This window comes from Pseudonaja textilis, chromosome 6 (assembly GCF_049901715.1).
Source record: "Pseudonaja textilis isolate UNSWEBS1 chromosome 6, rPseTex1.2, whole genome shotgun sequence".
NCBI lineage: Eukaryota > Metazoa > Chordata > Lepidosauria > Squamata > Elapidae > Pseudonaja > Pseudonaja textilis.
The window spans coordinates 35513900-35539572 of record NC_141995.1 but is presented as its reverse complement, the minus strand read 5'-3'; the positions used below and the strand labels follow the sequence as shown (position 1 = coordinate 35539572).

General features: G+C 37.8%; 1 protein-coding gene across 2 annotated transcripts in view; it reads left to right on the top strand.

Moving 5' to 3' along the window:
* Nucleotides 1-1115: 1115 nt before the first annotated feature.
* MTMR7 (myotubularin related protein 7) overlaps nucleotides 1116-25673 on the top strand; it is a 32076-nt gene continuing 7518 nt past the window's right edge. Inside the window, exons 1-11 of one of the 2 annotated variants that reach the window (XM_026697944.2) lie at nucleotides 1116-1318; nucleotides 8519-8641; nucleotides 11426-11588; nucleotides 12934-13091; nucleotides 16398-16526; nucleotides 17009-17143; nucleotides 18838-18970; nucleotides 21761-21870; nucleotides 22651-22776; nucleotides 23793-23842; nucleotides 25209-25409. In XM_026697944.2, coding sequence (XP_026553729.1) covers nucleotides 1295-1318; nucleotides 8519-8641; nucleotides 11426-11588; nucleotides 12934-13091; nucleotides 16398-16526; nucleotides 17009-17143; nucleotides 18838-18970; nucleotides 21761-21870; nucleotides 22651-22776; nucleotides 23793-23842; nucleotides 25209-25409 — 1352 coding nt within the window. In that variant the 5' untranslated portion in view covers nucleotides 1116-1294. The remainder of the gene's footprint in view (nucleotides 1319-8518; nucleotides 8642-11425; nucleotides 11589-12933; nucleotides 13092-16397; nucleotides 16527-17008; nucleotides 17144-18837; nucleotides 18971-21760; nucleotides 21871-22650; nucleotides 22777-23792; nucleotides 23843-25208; nucleotides 25410-25673) is intronic. The other variant, XM_087936219.1, reaches the window with a different exon arrangement.

The following is a 25673-nucleotide window of genomic DNA, read 5'->3' as shown; positions in this document are numbered from 1 at the left end:
TGCTTCTTTTTACATGCATTGTGGCTCATATAAAAAGGTTGTGGAGCTTCAGTCATGCAGCTACTATCTTTACTTTTTTTGAGAGTAAAGTCTGGTGGATTTTGTGAATGCTTGGCCTGGACAATATGATTCCATGTGTCAAGTTTCAACCTATTATTTAAAAATGGCTGTGTAGCAATTTTTATAGTGACAAATCTATTGTTGCATTGCTATTGTTCTATTTGATTTTTAAAAATATTTATTTTGTCCTTGTTTCAGATACATTATGTGAAGACTCAGGGTTTTTTTTTTGTTTTTTTTGAGAAGGCTGTAATTCTGGGAAAGATGGAAGGAAAGAGAAGAACAGGACAACCAGCAACAAGGAAGATGGAGTCAGTTATGGTTGTGATGGGTCCTCCATTGGGAGACCAGGCTAAGGACATCATCGTAGAGAAAATTGTATCTATGAGGTCTCTCGGAGTCAACACTGATTTGAGGTCACATAATCAATCAATTGTACTTGTATTATTATATTTTGTATACTATACCACAAACAATTGTATGTGTTGTCTATTATGTTAGTTTGCTCTACCTGTTTTTAAAATATCTTGTTGTCTTCTATTTCTAGAAGACATCTTTTGTTTTCTTTGGAACTATAAAAAGAAAATATTGGCTGCTTTGGCATGCAGTGCATAGCTTGGTTTACCTAACTATGGCTTTTTTAATTAGGCCTATTTTCTGCATTCATTCCACCTGCTGAATTACCTCCTAGTAGTCTAGTTTCCCCCAACATGCTAGTCTGAAATGCAGGTCAGGTAAAGTTCAAGCAGGTAAATTTCTGATTACATTTCTCCAGGAGAGGGAGAGAGACAGAAAAAGGAATATTAGATTTATCAGCCTGAGGCAGACAAGGAATGAGCAACTTGGGAACCAAGATGGCAAATGATGATGATATAAAAAGTAGCTCCTGCGCAGCATTTGCGCTTAAACACGTCAGTCTTTAGGGCCTGGAGGTCTGTCGAACCGGGCAACCGGCGGCTCTGACTGATGCCCGAACCTGAAAAGAGCAGCATGGCAGCCGCTGCAGAAGGCGGAGCCCGGCCCTGACCTGCGAGCATCACAACAAACCGCCCCCCATCCGATCTGAGAGCTGAAGATTTTCCAACTCCTCTTTACTTTTTTCCCGATTCTCTAACACTGCCGCCCCTTCCCCCTCTTTGCCTCTGCCTTCTGGTGCACCGGTATTTGATGGTGCATCGTTCTCCCTTGGTTGTGTAAGGTGCGTGAGGATCCCACGCACCGAGATTTGGTCGCCATGGAGTACATCAGAATGCCCAAGGTTAGTGCGGTGCCGGAAAGACGGAGCAGAAGAGGCTCGTCTTGAAGAAGCTGTGGGGTTCAGGATCTGGCGGGGGGAACGGGGAGGATCAATTACCCCCCCCCTGCGAGTGGGGTTCCAGGATGGGGATGAATTAATCCTCACCTATGAAACGAAAAATGGTGGGAAAGTTGCATGTTTAAAGAATCCTTTTGCCCCCATTCAGGTAAGACTGCTGCTTAAGAGAAGGGCCTTTTAATTCGGAGGTGCATTCCAATCAGATCATATTCTTCACACAGTTGGAAACAGAATTGCGCTTACTCATCCCTTGCCTATAATAATGCAGCATCAGCCTGCAAGCCAGGAAATGATTTCCCCTCCTTTGATCTCACTCTTATTTGAAATTCAAATAGAAAACCCTCTCCCCTTCTCCCTTGCTTTCCAGGGAGAAATGATAGGTGAAAATGGCATTACATTATTATGAGATTTCAAAGTAGGTCCTGATTCTAGGTCAATAGAATAAAAATGGATCCCTGGTTGAGTATCCCTGAATCTGATGAGCGATAGAATTTATTTTCATGACATTTGATTTAATTGTGCTGGGCATCCATAAAATGTTTTAAAGTCTAGGATTTTAAATTCTTGTTTTACAACTGATTATATATGATAAATCCTACCAGAACATATGTTTGAATAATGGTTTCTTGTCTTTGGGGTTATGACACTAGGTCTCTGGCTTCTATATGTGAAATGTGATTTGAACATAGAAGAATACAGTGGTTTGCATTTAAAAGCATCATCCTGACATTTTTTTATCTCTTTCTGTAGCTTATGCCATACAGGCATAACTTTAAACTGATTTATTTTCCACCATTATGTTCCATTTGAATAAACTCAGTAACATTTCACACCCAGAAGATAATCAGAAGACAATCCCATATAGCATAGAAAATATTTTGGATTAAAAAAAAATCAAGCATTTCTTAAAATTGGAACACTAATTTGGGAACACTTACTGTACTTAGGATCTTTCTGAGACTTACTGTTTATATTGTGCTATAAAATAGTTCTTTTTAGGATGGGTGGATATGTCAATACTGTAAATGAATCAATGAATTGAAAATACAAGATTTTAAAAGCAAAGTATCCATCTTCCATTGACTATTTTCATTTTTGCTATGGCCTGCCCTGTTTCCATGCTATCGGCTTAGATTATTTATGACATGTAATGTAATGTAGAGAAACAAATATAGATTTTGAATCACTAAAATAATTTAGAAGATAAAAGCCCTCGGAACAACAGCAAAATACTAAAACACCTATTGATAGATGTAATCAACCACTAGCAGTAGGACTGCAAAAATTCAAATGATCTGTGGATCATGGTTTTATTCTTTTAGCTGCAAAACTTTTTTTTAAACAAAATATAGAACCCATGATGAAAATGAAAATCTCTAGTGATAGAAAATGGGCTGTATTTGAATGATTCTTTGTTGTCCTTAGTCCTTCATGGAGTTTCATTAAGTTCCTGCAGAATGGTAGGATTTTGTGGAACATACTTTGAAAGACTCAGCACTAAATAACAGCAAAGTGGCACAGGAAACTAATTCATTCATTCTGGTAGCCCCAGTATGATAAACCCCATGGTAGCTCAATTTTAAATGACAGCAAAATTGAGAAACAAGTAACAAATTGTATACAATATCTGCCATGTGGTTCTGCCTGAGATGCAGGCTATAATTTGTTTCGAACCGAAAAATTGTTGTTAGTCTCGAAGTCGTGTCTGACCCATCGTGATCCAATGGACAATGTTCTTCCAGGCCTTCCTGTCCTCTACTATCCCCCAGAGTCCATTTAAGCTCACGCCAACTGCTTCAGTGACTCCATCCAGACACCTCATTCTCTGTCATCCCATTCTTCTATTGCGCTCAATCGTTCCCAGCATTAGACTCTTCTCCAGTGAGTCCTTCCTTCTCATTAGGTGGCCAAAGTATTTGAGTTTCATCGTCAGGATCTGGCTTTCTAAAGAGCAGTCAGGGTTGATCTTTAGGACTGATCAGTTTGAACTGAAGAATACTGTGGCTCTGAAGTTCAACCAAACTGTTGAGGGCAGACCCTGACTTGGTCTATTGACCTTCCCAGCACCTTAATCACTATGAAATCTGGCATGGCATAGCTATCTCTCCTGCCCTCTCATCTCTACCCACATCCTTTCTACCTGTCACATTCCTTTTCTTCTCCTTAGTTGCCATCAGCACACATTGTCACCAATAGTGTTGCCTTTTATTATGTTCTGCACATTCTTAACCACTTAGGTTTGGCATATTTATGTTTTGTGTCTATGCCTGAACCAAACAAATATGATCTACATATTTTAGTCTGGAGAAAGCCACCTAAAATGGCTGTTCCATGCATTTTGGACATTCCTGATCAGCCTGTGTTGAAGATTCTTTGTGCGGATAAGAGAACACAGCTATTTAACATGATTTCTACAAAGCAGTCTAAATGCCTCTAATGTGCTGTAGAGTGCAGGAATAATAACATTAAGAGTTTATTTGTTGATCTGTTTATTTAATATCCATCCTGTGTGGTCAAATTCATGCAGTTCCAAGTTTTCTTCCTACCCCTTGCTATTTCTTACTAGATATTTAGGACAGTAAATATCTTCCTCATCTTAGTTATTTTCAGATGCTGGTAATAATTTAGATTGTAAATGGAATCCTGAATATTTTAAAAGTGCCACAATAGGATGACTCTGGGGAAAGTATATAGAGCATCATAAATATTTACATTTATAGTGGTGAAGAAAATTGGAGTGCCTTTCTTAAAATAAGCCTTTAGGTCAGCCAATCTGATACATGTCATGAAGTATGATTTTAGAGCATTTAGAAATGACCAAGTTGCTTTTTCAAAATATTTGTGGGAAACTGTAAAGTGGAAGTTCATAGTTGTAATATTTCTGAAGATTACCTTTTAAAGTCAATCTCAAGAACTCAATCAAAAAAGAAGAACCGACCTCTTCCATGGTCCAACACCTCAAAGCCACAGGACATGAGATTGACTTTAAAAATACCAGAACTATTGCCAAAACCGAACACTTCAACAGCAGAATAATCAGAGAAGCCATAGAGATAGAAAAACGCCCACACAGCATGAATAAACAAAATGACACCTCCCGCCTACCACCACTTGGAAACCCGCCCTCATGAACAGACGAGTACCTAACATGAAGAATGACACCAGACCCAAACCCATGAGGGCCACACAAGATGCCACCACCACACTTCCACGCAGAAAGCAGACTCACACCCACACAGAAGATGAGACACGACCATGGACCAGAAGCTGCACTGCAGCTGCATCACTACCCACTTCAAACCCCTCCAAGCCATACATGAAGCAAACTGACACCCACCATGAAGATGCAGCATGACCACAAACTTGAAGCCAAACAGCAGGATCACAGCTCACCAGCTCAAATCCCCCAGCAACTAAGACTAACCTGAGCACAACCAAGCCCCCACCTGAACAGAACACGCCTCCAACCAATCAGAACACGGCCAACCCCCCAACCAATTAGAACACAGCCAAACCCCCTACCAATGAGAACACACCCCCACCCAATCAGAACACAGCCAAGCCCCCACCCAATCAAGTCACACCCCCACTAGCAGTTAAAAGGAAGAAGCAGCTGCAAGCTCACATCACTCTGAGAAGCACAGAGCCGAAGACACAAGCCTGAAGATGATGAATGAGACTTCATCGATACGTTGCCTAGATACTTCCAATCTTACGCGGGAGAAAACCCGAATAACCAAAGATCCATCCACATATATATATATATATATATATATATATATATATATATATATATATATATATATATATATTCATTCATATCTCTTTTCTTGTATGATAGTTATAACAGTCCTTGACTCATGACCACAACTGAATTCAAAATTTCCTTTGCTAAGTAAGACAGTTGAGAAGTGAGTTTTGCCTCATCTTACACCTTTCTTGCCACACTTGTTAAGTGAATCACTGCCGTTAAGTTAATAAGTTGTTCAGTGAATCTGACTTGTCAGAAGTTCACAAAAGATGATCACATGGCCCTGGGACACCATCATAAATACATGCCAGTTGCTGAATTTTGATCATGTGTCCATGGGGATGCTGCAACAGTTGTAAGTGTGAAAAATGGTCATGTCATTTTTTTCAGGGCTGTAACTTCAAATGGTCACTGAATAAACAGTTGTAAGTCAAGGACTACCTTTCAAATTAAATCGTATGATGCCTAAAGCAGATTTTCAGGCATCATTTGATTTCATTTGAAAGCCCAATACATCCTTTTCTGTATCCTTCTCATTACTTGCTATGTTTCTATCCACATTCAAATACATTTCAAATTTAGCTAGAGTATCTTGTTCTTATTGGTTCAGTTTGAAAAGTCTTATAAAATTTGGCCAATAGGATTTTAAAATTAGGCTGGTTCATTCAAATCTGCACTTATATTGTCCAAGGCAAATTGTGCCTTAGGATAAATCTACTGTAAATGTTGCTATACAGCTGTCCTTTCTTCTGAAGTCAGCCTGAATAAAGTTTTTTTTTACCAGTGTAGCATCCTTTTTTTTGAACAGCTTCCCAGTAATCTTGCTGAGATCAATGTTGGCATTTTTCCTCTGAAAGCTCCTGACATCTGTTTGTCGTTTACATTCTTTTCAGTATCTATTTTTTGTCATCGCTCCTCTTGCTGCGTTGTGTCAAAAATGGTATTTTTGGCTGAGGTTCCATCAATATGCTGATGTTAACTAGTTTTTACCTCACTAGTCTTAAATCAGATGAATGATGCCGTCAAAGTCCTGTCTAGATGCTTGGAGACCTTGAGATTTTGAGTGGGAGAGAGAACAAGCTTAAAACTTGAGTCCTAGTAAAAGGAATCACTATTTTTACATCTGGTTTCTTTGTTTATTCCAGGGTTCTCTCTTGATGGAGTGGCACTTTTTATCATGATAACTTCAACATGATGAAATGTCATGACACAATTGCACAGATTATGCACACAACAAGATGTTTGACACAGATATTTAACTTCCTTCATTACTGTAATGTAATGTCATTACATATGTGGGGCTTTTTGCCCTCTTCTTCCTTCTTTTGAGGATTCCCAGACTTATAATGAAACCTTATCCTCGTGCATTAATACTTTCTATTTAATTTAATAGGGCTTGTTCCCTGGTAAGTGAATAAAAGTTGGCAGGCTTAATCAGATTACTGTAATTAATTAGTAAAGTATTTTTTAATGAGGAAGAACACAGTTTCATTAGTTGAGTTGCATGCTTGTCTGATGAATGTATTAAACGGCACCTAAACACTTCTTCTGTTTTCTTTCTTTTCTGTCCAATTTCCTCTTCTCAATTCATTGCCATCCAGTTTTGTTCTCTGCTTTCTCTCGGCTTTTGTTTCCCTTCCCAGTTCAGGGATGTCTTCCCCATCTCTTATCACTTTTCTTCCTTCTTCTGTTGGAAAGAGAGGCAGGGTATGTGCATTCTTATCTGTACTTGTGTGTTCTCCATAACAAGGGAACTGTTTATAGATAGGGGATCAATGTCATAAACGGGGTGTCTTGTTTTATCAATAACGACGTTTAATAATGATACTGTACATTTTATTTCTTTTTGGCCCAGTTCTTCCTTTTGGGAAGGTGGAGGAATGTGGCTCCTGTCAGGTATGCTGCCAGATTTTACACCTGGCCTCACAATAAATTACAACACGCCTTATTCAGCACTAGGCTGATCTTGGCAGAGGATTTGCAGACATATCTAGACAGGAATCTTTCCTGTAGATAGGAATGAAGCCTTGGGATGATATGGCCCACTGCGGTGCAAAGAAATGGTTTATGTGTATATATGTGTGTATAGACATACAGAGCTGGCCATTTCCTTGATGGGATTGAGAGGCAGATCTTTACATAATGTTTTTTTTTCTAGACCGGGCTGTGTGTGTCTTCTTGCTTTACTAGTTTCAGCTGTAATCATATATACACATGTTCATGTGTGCACAGAAGTCCAACTCATACGTACATTCTTTAGAGTGAGGAAAAAGAGAACTTCAGGGGGTTGGCATCTCTATATAGGGTTTTCTTGCATTCTATATTTTATCAAAAGGGGGATTGTATCAGTTGCAGAGTTATCCTCCATTCTCAGAAATATGTCATTTCTACAAACTAACTCACTGAAGTTTTTTATGGGCCTAAGTACTTTGATCTGGCTGTAAACTGCCTAAATTTAGATTTAATATAACAAAGTTCACTTATCCACTGGGAAGAATGTGAGATGCACAAAAATAGTTCCCAATGGATCTGTTTGCTAGAAGAATGTGCCATGAAAGTAATTTGGCTTTCGGCTGATGTGACCAGCTTTTGACATAGGTCATTTTAAAAGTAGCCAAGATACAGTCATGTAAGATCCAGCCAAGAAATCAGTAACTCATAATCCATTTTTTTCCACTAATGTTTTAAGTTCTGGAATTTTAGTCTTAAATTACTTTCACCAAACTAAATTCTCAGAAGACATATGGAAAGTAGCAATGAATCTAAATATAGACCATGAGAATTTGGTTTAGAAAAATCCCAGATCACATGGAAATGCTAATTTTGATTAAGGTAATAAAGGTTGCCATCATCAACACCTTTAACCATAGGAAAAATGTTTACACTTGATAATTCAGCTGTCATTATGGGCAAGAGATAACTAAATTTTGACTTCCCAATTGGTTTGTTTTTTATAATAAGGGGTTTGAATGCAATGTATTTCTAAGTGTTCTAGATATATTCTGGGTTTTTTCCTCTTTTGTCAAGCTCCAATCTTCAGATATCCCAGATAAAATAGGGATCAGGTTTGCTATCAATAGATTTATTGGATTCATAAAACATATTTATTTTTAAAAGAAATGCCTGTGAGCAGTGCTATGAGCAGTACTCATTATTGTCAGATTGATTCACAGCATTTGCTGAATTACAATCATAGCTTTTACATAATCAGATGTAATCACTTTGAAATGTAAACACTGAAGAGGGGTGACTTTGGTAAAATAGTGTTGCATCTTTTAGCACAATGTCAAAGCATTACAGAATATAACACATTTTAAAAAGAAAAAATATGGCTCTTAAACTCTTCCTAAGAAGTTTTGTTTTGGTCATTTTGTGCCTTTCTCTGTTTGTAGGTGGAAAATGTGCGCTTTATTGATGGAATATCTTCCAAAAGAACTGCATTAGGGACTTTGTATCTAACAGCCACTCATGTCATCTTTGTAGAGAATGAGCCAGACAATCGTAAGGAGACCTGGGTATGACAAGTTACCATTATATCTTGATAAATCCAATGACCTGCGCAGGCTGTGACGTACATTTAGAACCATAAAATGTTCTACAAATACAAAGGCAATTAGGTCTTTAAAACACTTTGTGAATATTTGGGGACTGTTCACTTCTATCTGTATCTGTAGTCATAAAAATTCCTAGCCCTCAAGGACCCTCTGGATCCTTGACTCACAGAGTGGAGAGGCCATTTACAGCACCGAGTCCAACTCCTCCATCAGTGCCAGCATCCAAACACTAGCAGCTTATGGAATTCAGAGGTCCAATTTCTGCTTGAACATGTTTTGAGTAAGCAAATGAGTTTAAATCATTGAAAGAGCAAGTAGAAACAATAATTCTTAAGTCTACCAAACACAGTAACCAATAGTTCTTAACCTCCGGAATTACTGATGCTATCTGTCTTGAGCATTGTCCAGAGTGCAATTAGAATTCAAAAATATCTGGAGGGCAAAATATTTTTTTTATTTCTATAATAATGGGTCATGAACTATAATAATCAGAAGAATAGTCCCTTCATCCAGAAAGAACAGACTTCCTATCCAACGCATCTCATTGAATAGAAAACCTGCCTGCTCTTGAAATTCCAAAAAGCAACCTCATTGCCATCAAGGGAAGGGCCAGATCAAAATATTTTGCTTCCAGAGATTACAAAAGAAATGGCATTCTCTCAATATCCTCACAAAGATGCATAGCAAGTTCTACTCAGGCAGAAAATAAGGTGAAGAAGATAAGCTGGAGATTGGAGCTGTGAGGTGAATTCCAGTAATTTCACTGGGCCTGGGGCAGCATTCTCCAACTAATGTCCATCATTTAGAGCAGTGGTCACCAACCAGTGGGCCAGGGACCACTGGTGGTCCGCAAGAAAATTTTGGTGGTCCGCAGAGAAATGTCACCCCAAAGCAATTAATCTAGGCTGTGTGGGAACACAAGGCTGCTCCGCCCACATGGCCTGCGGGAATACAAGGCTTATATCGCTTGCATTGCGAACAACACGAGGTTGTGAGGAGAGGGAGGAAAGGGTGGAGCTGGAGATGGTATCCTGCAATCCCAAATAATGATTGATCGGTAGGAAAACGGGGTGGGGAATTTTCCTGCAGATTTTTTGGGGGATTTTCCCAGGGTCCCTAGTCTGCAGGATATAAAATTATGAGTTTGATGGTCCCTGAGGTCCAAAAGGTTGGCAACCCCTGATTTAGAGTACCATTCCCAAAACTGTTACCAATGAGAACAGAATATTGGAACTCTTGGTTATGGAAAGGAAAAAATTCTTTTTTCCTTGCCACTGATTATCCCCACCTTTTGAATGCTCCTCACATTTAGATTCCCTGCATATGTCAATTTTGAAATAATTGCTCTAATGTCTTCCTTGTAGCATTCTACCATGTTGAAAGCTCTGTTTTCATCCTGGAATTTCTAAGTTGGTAGTTTCAAGTGACCACAGTTAGCACTTGAAAACCCTTTAAAGCAGGTGTGGGCTTCAAAATTTTTAGCAAAGGGTTCTCTGCCCGGTTGCTGGGTGGGCATGGCCTAGTCGGCCTCCAGTGCCATAGTGGGAGGGGGGGCTTGCCCTCTGCAGGCTCCCAGGGAGGCAAAAATGGCCTCCCTGGGCTCCGGAGGTTACTTGGAGGCCAGAAATAGACCCATTTCCATCTTCCTGAATGGGCCACGTGGAGCCTCCTAGGAGGGATGAGGCGGGGTGGGCAGGGCCAGCCCAGGAGTGGGATTTGAGGGTTCTCCGAACTGCACATAATCTTAGCTTGGAGCTCTCCCGAACTCCTGCAAGCCTCCAGCAACCCACCCCTGCTTTAAAGCAGAGGTCTCCAACCTTGGCAACTTTAAGACTTGTGGATTTCAACCCTCAGAATACCTCAGCCAGGAAAGCTTCTGGGAGTTGAAGTCCACAAGTCTTAAAGTTGCCAAGGTTGGAGACCCCTGCTTTAAAGAACCTGAAACCAAAGTTCTGGATTTATAATCTTTTCTCTTTGAAAGTCTGCTTGACTTTTGAACAGAGGTAAAATTCACAGCCTCTAATAATACTTGAATTTCAGGATGCCAGGCATAAAAGTGAAACACATTCTGTGATTGTTCTCATTAAAAACAGATATTGAAAGTAAATGATATCTAAAAAATACATTCAAACAATGTCATAAGATGAAACACCAAAACTTAGACATTTTTGTTAACTTAACCCTTAGTTAACTTAACCCCCTTAGCCTGTCATACCTTGCAAAGTTATTTTTGTGGGGAAATTCCACAATATATTGTCTCAAGTGTTACGGGAACATAAGCTATAAAATACATCAAAGGCTTTTTATTTTGTCATGTTTATGTAGTGTATATGAGAGGTGGAGACCCTTTGAGTGCTGTATGCAACAAAATTTCAACTTAATGTATGCAGATCAGTGTACATTCAATGTGACAATAAAGTTATTCTAAGTTCTAATTTGGGGATCTCACTTAACAAGTTAATGATCGCTTCCTCACTCTATGAGAGATGGGTTTGTATGCATTCTTTCCAGCAAATGTAGCTAAGTGGTCTCCTACTCTACTAAGTGATCCTCTGCTCCCCTTACTGATTCAAGATTCAATTTCTCTTGTTCTCTGTGATCTTGTATAATGCTGAAACTTCGTTCACCATGCTACAGTGAGCATTATGTTGTTTAGGGCACATCATACAGTTTTGATTGTGTTAATTTATAAAATGGGATATTTTTAGCTTCTCTTTAGATTGACTTCTTATTTTTCTTTATCAGATCCTTCACAGCCAGATCTCCTCAATTGAGAAACTTGCTACATCAGCTTCTGGTTGCCCAATGCTGATTCGTTGTAAGAATTTCCAGAACATTCAATTCATCATGTCTCAGGAAAGAGACTGCCATGATGTTTACATTTCTCTGATACGTCTGGCGCGCCCAGGTATAGATTGGAAGTTTAGGAGGTACCCAAGCATCTGTGCTGGCAGTTGGCCTGAGTAAAATTATTTCCTTGTAGCCATGGGTGACTCCTCTGTTTTGTTTATAAATCTCACTCTTAGGAGGCTGAGTTGTTTAGATTCTATTTCAACAAAAGGTTCCACTGATCTGAATGTACAGTCATGAAAAGGCAATTCATAAATCTGTTTTCTGCATTTGATATGGTTGGTTGTTGTATTCAATTGTATTTTGTTTAACTACTCATGTTCATGTTCTTCTTATTCCTTTTGCTAATTCTCTGGCTGTTTTTGTGGTCTTTTCCTTAAAGACTGTTCTTTTCTGCTCTGGTACCAAACAATTGGGACTCTCCATTTATTTTTTAGCTAATTCCATCCAGATTTATCATTCTTTTATGTTTAGAATTTTATTTTTTCCTCTGTTATTTTTAGTATTAATCTCTGACATGGGACAAGAGTGTTTTATGGAAATGTCCTTTCATTGTAGAAACTATGTCTCCAATATAATTCCCTGGGGTGATTTTACATGGATGATGTATTTGTTAGCACTGCCCCCCTAAGTTCCCAAGCCTTCCTAATTCATTAGATTCATTTATTTATAAACATGATTGGGAAGATAGTTTGTTCAGAAGCAAAGTGCCAACCTTAAGTATAATTTATATTTCTAACTATCTTTTGGGCCTATGGAGTCCACAGAAGCATTCTGTAAAAATAAACTATGACTGACACAAACCAATGTTTCTTTGCCTTCGACTATATGCTTTGCCAATAGCTGTAATCAATATGACAGCCATTTCTGTGCCATCATTTGCCCCTTCATTGCCTCCTAGCATTTCTAATTGTCTAAAGGCTCAAACCATGTTATGTCAGAATGTGAAAAATAATTTCAACTACATTAAAGTGGCTGTTTCCAGCATTGATTACACTAGATAATGTAAGCATGAATCAAATCCCATCTAATATAGCAAAATTAATAAAACACGGGGAGGAAAATAATGTTTCTGCTTTGTTCATCTGCTTTGTCTTCCTGGTAAAAATTAAATTACCAAATAACCACAAGGAGAATTCTGTATTGGCTGTCTCCCAAATGTTATCTTAAAAGTGTCCAGACAAAGAAAATGCACTGACCTGACCTGAAGTCCACTCTGTAATTGTTGTTTGGCATTTCTGCAATGATAACTTTCTAAGAAAGTTGGGTTTATCCCCTGGATTGCTGGAACAATTAAGCAAATAAATCAAGCAAATAAATGTTGGTGTTTGCCATTTTGCATTAATAATAATAGCAGTAATTCTAGTGAAGAAACAGCAGCTGTCTCGTTTTCTTGTTTTCAGTGAAATACGAAGAACTGTATTGTTTTTCTTTCAATCCGAAATTAAACAAAGAAGAACGAGAGCAAGGCTGGAATCTGACAAACTTAATGAAAGAATACAATCGTATGGGAATTCCAAATAATTACTGGCAGATCAGTGATGTCAATAGAGATTATCGTGTGAGTTGCTGCTCATGAAAACAAATGGTCTGAGGTCTAAATATTGTGATTCAAAATACTAGTGTGTGAAATACTTCTGCTTCCATCACCTTCCAAATAACTCAGTGGCCCAATTCATTATGAAATACTTGAACCAGTAAATATTGACTTAAGATATGTGCCTTTGTAGTCTTCTGTATAAAATTTACTTTGTTGATTTATAAAATTGGTGTTTTTTCCTGCCATCCTGAGAAATTGAGATTTTAAACACAATTAGCTTCTGAGGTTAGCTTCAGAAATTGGGTTGCATTCATAAAAACAATATCCTGGCACATAAATTATAGATAATTGGCAACTGTTAAATCAACTTATGGAAAGGGAATGTAAAGGAAGAAAGACACTTGTAGTACCTTATGTATTCTTGGATTGATAAAGTAGAGTTCTCAACCTGGTATCTTCCAGAAGTATCAGAATCAGAAAAGAGTGGAAGGGACCTTAGAGGTCTTCTAGTCCAGTCCCCTACTCAAACAGGAAACCCTATATCATTTCAGACAGGTGACTGTCCATTGTCTTCTTAAAAACTTCCAGTGATGAAGCACCCACAACTTCTGAAGGCAACTTCTGTTCCACTGGTTGATTGTCCTCACTGTTAGGAAGTTTCTTCAAGTTAATTCCAAGTTGCTTCTCTCCTTGATTAGGTTCCATCCATTGTTTCTTGTTCTGTCCTCTGGTGCTTTGGAAAATAAATTGACCCCCTCCTCTTTGTGGCAACCTCTTAAATACTATAATACTGCTATCCTGTCCCCTTACTCCTTTTATATAGACTAGCCAAACCCAAATCCTGCAACCATTCTTCATATGTTTTAGTGTCCAGGCCTTTAATCATCTTAGTTGATGAAGTGCTCTTTGCTTTTTTCCCCTAAGTCTCAGCATCTTTTTGTAATGTAGTGACTAAAACTAGATGCAGTTTTCCAGGTGTGGCCTTACTAAGGATTTCTAAAGCGGCATTAATATTGATACTGAAGAGTACTGGCCTAAAACAGAACCTTGTAGTACCCCACTGCTTACTTCCCTCTATGTAGATGTAATAATGTTAAGGACTACTCATTGAGTACAGTTTGTCAGCCAGTTACAAATCCATCTGGTGGTGATACTTTCTATCCCACATTTTTCTATTTACCAAGAAGTAGGTTGTAGTCTACTTTGTCAAATTCCTTGCTGAAGTCTACATATACTATGTCCACAGCATTTCTCTGGTCTACTAATTTAATTGTAAATACATTTTTAAATTTAATTTTAAAAAGATGTGAGACAATGGATCTGAGATAATATCTACCAGCTGCTTCAGAACTCTGGGATGTAATCCATCAGGTCCAGGTGATTTATATTCATTGATGTCAGACAGGTGTTCTCAGACCATTTTCTTATTTTAATTTTTATTTCTAATCTTTCTTTTACAGTTATGTTTTTGATCTTTTTGTGTGAAGACGGATGCAAAGAATGAGTTAAGAAGCTCTGCTTTCTCTCTATACCCTGTTACTTCCTTGCCATCTTCTCTCTTTAGTGGACCAACTGTTTCCTTGACTTTTTTCTTGTTATTTACATATTGAAAGAAACTTTTTTAAAATTATCTTGGACTTTTGTTGCAAGCCTTTGTTCATTCTGAGCCTTTGCTTTCCTGACTTCATCTTTGCAGATTCGGGCTATCTGATGATATTCTGCCTTAGTTATGTGTCCCTCTTTCCATTTTTTGTGCTCATCCTTTTTTTTTCTTTCAGTCTATCAGATCTTTGTGCAACTATGCTAGTCTTTTCTTGGATTTCTTGTATTTTTTTTTCAGTAGCATTGTGTTGGACTGGTTGGATTATATTCTATTGCTTGTGTTTGCATTATATTGAATTACAGTATGACATGGTCACTCTTGGCCAAGGTTCCAGCAACTTCAACTCCCTGTATCACTTCTTCTCTATTAGTAAGAATAAGGTCCAGTATAGTTTTTCCTTTAGTTCTCTCCTCTACCTTTTGGATGACAAAGTTGTCAGCTAAGTTGGTTAGGAATCTGTTCAGTCTCCCACTTGCTACAGTGTTTGTCTCCCAGCTGATATCAAGATGGTTAAAGTATCCCATTACTGCTCTGGCTTATTTCTTACATACATTTGTTAATTGGTTAGCAAAGAGTTCATCTATTTCTTTTGCTCAGTTGGATGGCCTATAGTATATGCCTATAGCAATGTCATTGTTTTTCCTTTTATGTTGACCCATATGGATTCTAGGCGGTTTTCATCCTTGGTTTTGTGTATTTCTGTAGAGATTTTTTATATATAATGCAGCTCCATCTCCTCTTTTTTAGGTCTGTTTCTTTTGAATAGTTTGTATCCTATCAGTACATTCCAGTTGCGAGTTTCAAGTCACCAAGTTTCTGTAATGGCAACTATACCATATCTACCTTCATGCACTAATACATCAAGTTCACTATGTTTGTTTCCTAAACTTTGAGCATAGTGTATAGGCATTTGAATCCTTTCTGGATCTTGAGTATGTTTCTTATATTTGCTACTTGGTAACTGGGATTTCCATCCTTTCCATCACTCTCTCCTTCATTATGTTTTTCTTTATTTATTCTTTCTCTTTACTCCCTTCCTCCTTATGTAATTGGTTATCTAGTAGTTTTATCTTGTGTTGGACTATAGATTCCAGAAACTACATCCAACATCTGAACTGTTTTTGAGGAATACATGTTGATTGATATCATGTTTCATGATACCATGTTTCATCTTTAAACACAATAGTGCTGAGAGGTGTTGCAGAGAAAAAAACCCTGTAATCTGGTCATTCTTGCAAAAAATCTTGTTCTAAAATAACCTTTTGCAGTTTTTCTGTTGGTGAACTTCAGATAGACAAGGTCTAAACTTGTCAGAATTTCCCAATAGGCCTTCAGTTATAAAAGGTGTGTCATACTATTTGGACTATTTGAATATTGATTACGGTAATATACAGGAGTACAAGAAAGTACGTGCTTTTTAACATTTTCTCCAAATCATCATTCATTCAATTTGCTTACTGCAAGTGTATAAAATAACTATTTGTGAATCAGTTTGGAATAATTCATTGAGGAGTGTTTGAAAAAAATAAATATATATAACAGTATTTCCCAACTTTGTCAGCTACCAGAATTGTCCACCCTGTATGACTGGTTGGAGAATTCTGGGAACTGAGGCCCATACATCTTAAAATTGGCACTGTTGAGAAACATTGCTATACAGTATAGACTACTTGAACAAACCAGTAAAAAAGTCTTCAGTTTTGCTTTCTTCTATTTTGGGACAGGTGTGTGATTCATATCCTACCGACATCTACGTACCCAAATCAGCCACTGCTCATATCATTGTGGGAAGCTCTAAATTTCGTAGCAGGAGGCGTTTTCCGGCACTTTCCTATTACTACAAGCAGAATAATGTAAGCATGAGATTAAAGCATTAAATAATTTATTTAATATATTCTGATTTTGAGTATTGAAATAAATTTGAATTTGTGTCAACAAGATTACAAAAAATATCTCCCAAAGGATGGGACATACCATATCTGGTTTGACTTCTTTTTAAAGATGGAGGTTACTATAGTTCTGTTATAGATAAGAAAAATTCATAAATTTGTTGGCCAAATTATCAAAGATTTTACATTTATTAATTGATCAGATTTTAATTGCATTAATCTTATTTTAATCTTTACTATGTAATTCAGGAAACACGTTTGATGGGCGTTGTATCATCTGGAAAATTCAAAATGCCGCTTGTGACAAATAAGTCATAAAAGTCAGTTTGCTGTGAGAACACAAAAGAAACTAAACCACAACCAAAGTGTTATAACCAAGCTTGAGTATACTAAATATTTTCACAATAAAGCATATGTTCTTGTGTCTCTCTCTTGTTATCTCCTAGGCTTCCATATGTCGGAGTAGCCAACCGCTAGCAGGCTTCAGCGCTCGATGCCTGGAGGATGAACAAATGCTACAGTTGATCCGAAAGGCAAACCCTGGAAGTGATTTTATCTATGTTGTTGATACACGTCCCAAAGTAAGAGGCTTCAAATTCTGTTGTCTTTTTTTATGCCGAGTATTGGCTGAAATGACCCAGAAGTTCTAGAATTGTCGGTCGGTTCAAATACCAGTTCAGCAAACCAGATGCAAATTTAACATCCGGTTCACCTGAACCGGTCAAAACTGGTAGAATCCCACCCCTGCATAGTCCTCTCTCTAATGCCAAACTCAATTACTCTATCATGTCTAACAGATGGCCACCCTGTATCTACCTAAATGCCTCCCCAAAAGGAGAGTCTGCTTCTCCTCAAGGCTACCTTCTCCATTGTGAAATAACTTTTATTATTAGGATATTTTCTTTTTGCAGTCATAAAGTAATAATAAATATAACTTTTATTTGCATTTTGTGACAAGTAGTAGAGAGTTCTCCATCTTTACAAGACTAGAGAGCATATGTCCAAAGACCTACTTGTAATATGGTCAACATTCCCTACTGGGCAGATAACTTTTGTGCAAACACAGCGTGGCTTCTCAAGGAAATTTTCCAGAGCGTGTAACAGAATTTGCTAGATTCTAGGAAATGCATATTCAATCCAGCAGACCTGTACTACAGGCCATATAACAACTTCTTGACCTTTGCCTTTTTGTTGAGTGCAACAACATCCAAAAGGGTCTTTATGCTTCAACATATATTTGATTATATTGTCAGCAGGTGAGGTGAGAGAGAGAGTCTGGTGTATTGGTTAAGACCATAGGCTAGAAACCGGGAGACCTTGAGCCCAAGTCCTGGCTTAGACAAAAAGCTGAGTGACTTTGGGCCAGTCACTTTCTCTCAACTGGCGGAAGCAGACAATCTTCTGCTTCTAAAACCACTTCTGAAAACTGTAGGGACTTGAAGGCACACACACACATGTATATGCACACAGGTAAAGTGAGTTCTGCATCTAGAGCATACTAGCATTTCCTATTCTCCCTCCTTTAAAAAGCACTCATTGTTAACCCAATGGCAAGTCAGTTCAGGTCAACAATAACTTGCCATCTGAAAACAGATTGGATCAGTTCTGTATTCTGTGGCTCTGAAGAGAGGTTGCCATCTTCTGGATGAATTGTACAATTGAAATCACTTGAATGTAAAAGCTCCAAGGTAGTCAAAGGCAAAGGCGACAGCAGATCTTATTTTTATTTCATAGCTTTTAAAAAAATAAAGAATTCAGCCCATATTTTCACTAATAAAACTCATAATCCAACATTGTGGAGGGCTCTTCCCTCCCTTTCTTTCTTTTGGCAAATTGTAATGTTTGCAGTGGCTCAGTGGCTAAGACGCTGAGCTTGTCGATCAGAAGGGTCGGCAGTTCAGTGGTTCGAATCCCTAGCACCACGTAATGGGAGTGAGCTCCCATTTCTTGTCCTAGCTTCTGCCAACCTAGCAGTTCAAAAGCATGTAAAAATGCAAGTAGAAAAATAGGGACCACTTTGGTGGGTAGGTAACAGTGTTCTGTGCGCCTTCGGCATTTAGACATGCCGGCCACATGACCATGAAGACGTCTTCAGACAGCGATGGCTCTTCGGCTTTGTAACGGAGATGAGCACCGCTCCCTAGAGCCGGAAATGACTAGCACGTATGTGTGAGGAGAACCTTTACTTTTAATGTTTTTATTTCTTCTTCATTATAAAGGAAAGAACATCATGTCAGAGGTCTGAAGGGTATTCTTTTTTCCTTGATCTTTGCAGCTCAATGCAATGGCAAACCGAGCAGTTGGGAAAGGGTATGAAAATGAAGACAATTATTCCAACATCAAGTTTCAATTCATAGGTATTGAGAATATCCATGTTATGCGAAGCAGTCTTCAAAAAATGCTTGAAGGTAACATCTTTGTAGATGCTGGGGACAGCTTGAGATTCATCCGTCTTTTCTTAAGGGTCTGAAGTGGATGTATAATAGGACCAAAATTGAAATGAGGGGATTTGCTTCATTAATACTGCAAAGAGCATTGCAGTTTTAGCTCTTAAGCCCATTAAAATGAAACAAATTTTCTAAAGTAAAGTAGTTGCCTTAAATTCACCCTCTGCTTCAGTGGCTATTACAACTTTGCCTGTGGATATTTTTTAGCCTTGCTGTCTGATATTGTTCAGTTGGAGAGTTTAGCAACTTTATAGGAGATCTCTTCAATAGACGATTCATCTTATGAATCCTTTCTCTTGTGACATTAAAGAAACTGCTATATAATTTCAGATTGGCTCTCTGTATGTTTTGAAAATGTTTCAGAAGAAATTCTTCTCATGAGTTTGAAAAATTAGTAGCTGTTTTAAAGATCTGATTCATTGAACCAGATGTGGTGATCTGACTTATTAAAGCAGATGTGGCTTTAATGCAACTTTCTAATGTTTTCATATATGTTTGGAATCCTGAAAAAAGACATAATGCATTTAAGCAATTCTGGGCTTGCATCTGGAAGCATCTCTTCCATAATTTCAAAAGTATGTGTACCTTAATGCTGAATATTTACATGCTGGTATTCTTGTTTCCTTATTAGAACAGCACGTTCTAATAATCACTATGATGGTCAGTTTCTGCTAATCTACTATATATGCATTACTCTTTTCTTTTACCGTTCTTGTCCTACTTTGGAAAAAGAAATTAAAGTTATATGGTATGCAGCTTAGCTTACAGAAGGTTTGGTTTATTTCCTCCACATCTGACATATTGTTTACTATGCTTGTTGTCTGATCAGCCCACATTCTTGTTTCTGCCGATCCTTTCTGTACAATTAATGGTGAAAGGCAGATCTAGAATGGCAATGTGTCAAATCAAATGCATTTTTCCAATTTATTTAATTACCAGGGTTAAAAGCACAGGGACAATGACCAACTATAACAAAGACAATGCAATAGTCATATAAAACCTAAAAATGAAGACTTAAAACCACATAAAAATTGACTAAAGATACAGTAAAACAATATAAAACAAAAATAAAATAGAAATTGTATAAGATAAAAAAGCAATTGAAGATAAGAGGAAAAAAAGACATTGTAATATTACCATTTCAAATCTAGGACATCTTATGCCTCTTTATGGAAATTTCTGCAAATAAGAATTGCAAGGCCAATGGCTTTTAATGGAGACATTGCTTAGTAACAGAATTCCTCACTAAATTAGTTAGTTCACTTTTGAACTCCAGGTCAGCTACTGCTATCAGACCTGGCTGATTTAGATCTGACGTTTAGGACTGCAGTTTAGGACTTTGTGGTCTTTGCTCAGTCAAGTGGAAAACAAATATTAACTCTATCAGGAACAAACCTTTATTTTGACTCTATTTAGGCTTTGCAAACAGGAGGTGAGCAATCTCAGAGTAAATCCGGCTGCTAATGGCTTGTGTTCCCATCTGCGTAGATGCATTAATCATTTGACAGACTTCTTGCTGTCAGCAGTACACTATCATAAGGGTAGTTCTCTGAGATGCTATTTTGAACATACCTTTTGTGATCAACTGCCAAGAATCACTCTTTTCACTGAATGATGAGATTGGTCCTCCCAGGCTGATGTGTTAGAGCTCCAACACTACTAATTTCTAACCCATAGGGGATAAGTACAGCATATATGTAAGAAGACATCAGGTTCGGTGTATCTGGATTGGCTCAATCTGAGGTTACCAGATCTGGATATAGAGGTTGGGTTTTGGAACCCTTCTGCAGCCTATAGGAAAGCGATCTGCCACAACTTCAGATGTGTATGTAGGCAATTTCTCACCAATTTGAATGGATCAGCATTCTGCTTGACGTGAAAGAGCTTAATGGCTATATTCCTCCTATGTGCCAAGAATTTTTTTTTTTATTCATGTCAGCAGCTGGGGAATGGCCAAGCTTACACAATTGTACAGCTCCTTTATGTCTTCCATTTTTAAGATGAAATGCCAGTTTAAGAGACTGTGATTTTGAAGAGGGAAAGTTTAATTGAACCTTTTCTTCCAACATTGGTCTTTTAGTTGCATTCTTAAAAAAGATATGAGTGAACTGAAGCCCTGTAGAAGATAAACTTAGTCTTGCTATTTTGAGGACAAGCACACCTACTGGGTTAAAATATGAAGAGACCTTGGGTACAGCAATTCTTAATTCAGTATCTGTCAACACAGCCTTTTCATTTTGGGGACTTTAGAATAGAATAGAATTCTCATTCATCGAGAGTCAAGAATCATCAGGTACAACACTTAATAATAGTCATAGGGTACAATAAGCAATCAAATCATGCTAGGAAACAGTCAATATAAATTGTAAGGATACAAGCGACAGAGTTACAGTCATACAGCCACAAGTGAGAGGGGATGGGTGATCAGGAGTCATGAGAAAATTAATAGTAATAGTAGTGCAGACTTTGTAAATAGTTGGACAGTGTTGAGCGAATTATTTGTTTAGCAGAGTGATGGTGTTCAGGAAAAAAACTTACGCATATTTTCCCCAGAATTTAAAAGCATATGGCTTGCAGCAGTGCAAGAAGTCAAACTGGTATATAATGGCTGATCATGTTTGCAAATCAGTCGTGCAACGAACAAGTGACCAACATGTATGTGAAAATAAATCCCTCCCTTTTATACTAGACTTACCATGTAAAATTAGCAACTTAAAAATTCTAGTCTGCTGAAATGGGCTTATTTTGCAGTCTGCGAGCTGACATCTCCTTCAATGAGTGATTTCCTCTGGGGGCTAGAGAATTCAGGCTGGTTGAAGCACATCAAAGCCATTATGGATGCGGGCATCTTTATTGCAAAGGTACAATATATGATTTGTAAATGAAAATGGGGATGTGCCATTTCAGGTAATGGAAAATCTTTTATTTTCTTCCACTTGCAAGGATGTGTTATGGAATAAAATTAATATGGTCCATATCTGTGCCTCTGTCCTAGAAAATAACACAGTGCTGGACGTGATGCTAGATACTACACAGAGAAGTGTTGCCCAAATTGTGGCATAAGTTCGTGAACCTATTTTTGTCTAGCATAACTGGTGATGCCAATTTCCTGATATTTGCCATTCTTTCTTAAATGTCACACGTATGCTTGGATAAGTGTGTATTGCACTGTCAGAATGAAATGCTACAACTGGACATGAAGCACATTCATAATTAGTATTACAAAAGAAAACTCAAGGCAAACTCAGTGCAAAGAAATAGTAGAGAATATCAGTGGAATAAAAGGCAAATTATAGTGACCCGTTGGCGGCTTCTCCAAGGACAGAGATGATGAAAGGAAAAGATTTTATGGTATATTCCCACCCAGCAAAATACGGTTATTCACTATGTACAAAAGCCTTTCAGTGTATTACATTGGCTGCAACATTGTGAATAGATCTTCCTACTGACTCAAGACCATTGATCCATCCAGTTGAGTATTGTTCACATTTGACAATGGCTACCCAAGGTTTCTAGCAGAGATATTTCCAACTTTACCTTGAGATGTTAAGAGTTGACATTCTACATACTTAAGATTGTGCCTTCTCTATTTTTCCTTCTATAGGAATCAAAGCTACATTCCTCCTTTCTTTCTGTTTTAGGCTGTTGCTGAAGAGGGAGTCAGTGTTCTTGTTCACTGTTCAGATGGATGGGACCGGACTGCCCAGGTTTGCTCTGTAGCAAGCCTTCTATTAGATCCATATTACAGAACTATAAAAGGATTTATGGTAAGTCAGAGGCTTGAGACTCTTAATTGCGTTAGGGCACTGGTCGGAACCCTGACAACAGTTTTAATTAGCATGAAAAGGGATGTTGTGAGTTCGTTTTAATATAATTAAAATGAAATGTTTTTTTAATAACATCAAACTATTTAGTGAATAGTTCCTTGGGCAGTTTGAGCTTTCTGAGTTGGTGCAGAAAGAATATTCTTTGTTGTTCTTTTTTGATGATGTTTTTGATGTTAGGTGTCCATTTTAGGTCTTGTGATATGATAGAACCTAGAAATTTGAAGGTCTCTACTGTTGATATGGTGTTGTCTAGTATTGTAAGAGGTGGTACTATGGGAGGGTTTCTTCTAAAGTCTACCACCATTTCTACCATTTTGAGTGTGTTCAGTTCCAGATTGTTCCGGTTACACCACAAGGCAAGTTGTACAACCTCCTGTCTGTATGCAGATTCATCGTTGTCTCGAATGAGGCCAATCACTGTTGTATCATCTGCAAACTTCAGTACTTTATTGTTTGAGATGCAGTCATTGGTATATAGGGAGAAGTGAAGAAAGCACACAGCCTTGGGGGCTCCTGTGCTAATTGTACAGGTATCAGATGTGATTTGAATATCAACATGTTAAGAATTATTCTATAAATGGATAGCAAATTTCCAGCATAACAAAATTGTATTTTGCCATCTAAGTAGGGTGCCAATCAGTTTCTAAAATTCATAACAGTATGATCACTGTCCCTGATAAAACTCTTACCCTTTTTTCTGGGGTCTAGGACAGCTCAGTGTGGCCAACTCACCATGGTCATGTGGAGTTGTCCTGTAGCGACTTGGAGGTGGCGAGTTGGCTGTGGTGAGCTGGCTGTGGCAAGCTTGCCACAGTGAGTTGCCCCATTCTGTTTTTTTCTGATTGTGAAATATCAGGATTATTTTTAATAATCCAATTAATTAGAATAAGAAACATAATTTTCTGCTTCTTGATAAAACCTCTACAGTCTCCTTTGATGCTACTTTTTTATTTCAGGTATTAATTGATAAAGATTGGGTTTCGTTTGGTCATAAATTTAATCACAGGTAAGCATGATTGTATAGTGTGGGCTCTGTGAAGTGGCAACCAGGTACTTTGCTGCCAGAGAACATCAGATAAACATCTAATATTCAATATTGACCATAGAACATTTCTGATGGCATCATGTTCTTGTTGTGGTCACTTGGATCATTTTTGACTCTTCGTAAATACATGGACAGGCCTATGCAGTTTTCTTAGTGACATTTTGGAAGTGATTGGCCAGTACCATCTATCTCAGACTGAGAGATAATGATTGACCCAGAGTTACCAAAAATTTTGATGTTGGGTATAAGAGAGGATTAGATCTTGGGTGCTCCCCATTCTTATCCCTGTGCTTTAATCATTAGACTAACTATAGTAGTATAGTGAGTATAGTGAAATGAAATTTTTTTTCTTCTTCTCATTTTTAAGCATGTCCAAATTTGATTGAGTATAACTGGAACTTTTCTTAATCACCTTTCCTTTGATTATTTAACTTTTGAAAAGTCTTTCTAGGCTTATTGGCTGGGTTTATACACTGCGCTAAATCAAGATTTTAATTACTGTTTGTCAGTGGTACAATTCAACCGATGTAACAACTGGTTCAGTGAATGCACGCACCCAGAATTTAGAAAAGACCATTTTAGCTATAATACTTACCTTCCGCTGCAGCCCTGGTGAGTAAAACAGCTGATGCACGGCCAACCAGTCTGCCACGCAAATCAGCTGTGCTTAAAAACAAGGAAATAAAGCAAAGGAAAAGGGCAGGGGCTGGTGGGTGGGACCTATTGATCACCAGTACTACTGGTTCAACCAAACTGGTCCAAACTGGTAAAATCCTATCCCTGCTGTTTGTTTAAAAAACCATATCAGCCTGGTTCACACATAACTGTGTGGTTATAAACTGTGGTTTATAAAGTACAGTGGCCAGGTTCATACATTAGCCTATGTGAAAACCACACAAATCATATTATGCCACTTGTGGTGATACATGAGCCCAGTCTTCTTTCTTACTGGACTAATCAATACATGAGTAAAATCCATTATGCTATTCAGGTTTTAGCTGGCTATGGGGACTTCTGGCGGAAAGGGGGCAGGGAAAGAAAGGAAATGACATATGGCATCACATAAGGGCCAATATTTTGTACTTTCATCACTCATTGGGCACAAGAATGCAGTTGTAATAGTTGCATGATGATATCATATAGCGTATGTCATTTTGACATATTTGTGGTTACAATCCAACTGACATGGATACATGTGCTCTGGCAAATTTTATTCTGCAAATGAAGCAAATAGTAGAACTGACAATTAGGATGGAAGATGTTGTGCCAACACCCAGAATTTCAGAAAGTTAACAGTTGTGAATATTTTCCCCTGGCATTGATGTAGGTATGGCAATTTAGATGGAGACCCAAAGGAGATATCACCAGTTATCGATCAATTTATTGAGTGTGTTTGGCAGCTTATGGAACAGTTTCCTTGTGCCTTTGAATTCAACGAAAGATTCCTGATCCACATACAGCATCATATATATTCCTGCCAGTTTGGAAACTTCTTGTGTAACAATCAGAAGGAAAGACAGGAGCTCAAGTAAGACTCTTTTTAAAATGTCTGCACAGTATACCAGAATGATTCTTTATTCTGATAAACATGACACTTCAATGTGGAATCTTAACCAAGACATTAGAGAAAATCGTTTAATCCTTTCAAACTGATTATATATTAAAACCCCAATATAATAATAAAATAAAATCAGTAAAAGTTTGAAAATATTACTAAATAATAAAAGATCCATCTCCTTGAATACTTATTGCAACCAAAAGAATTCTCCAAAAATTGCTTTACTTGAAAGGA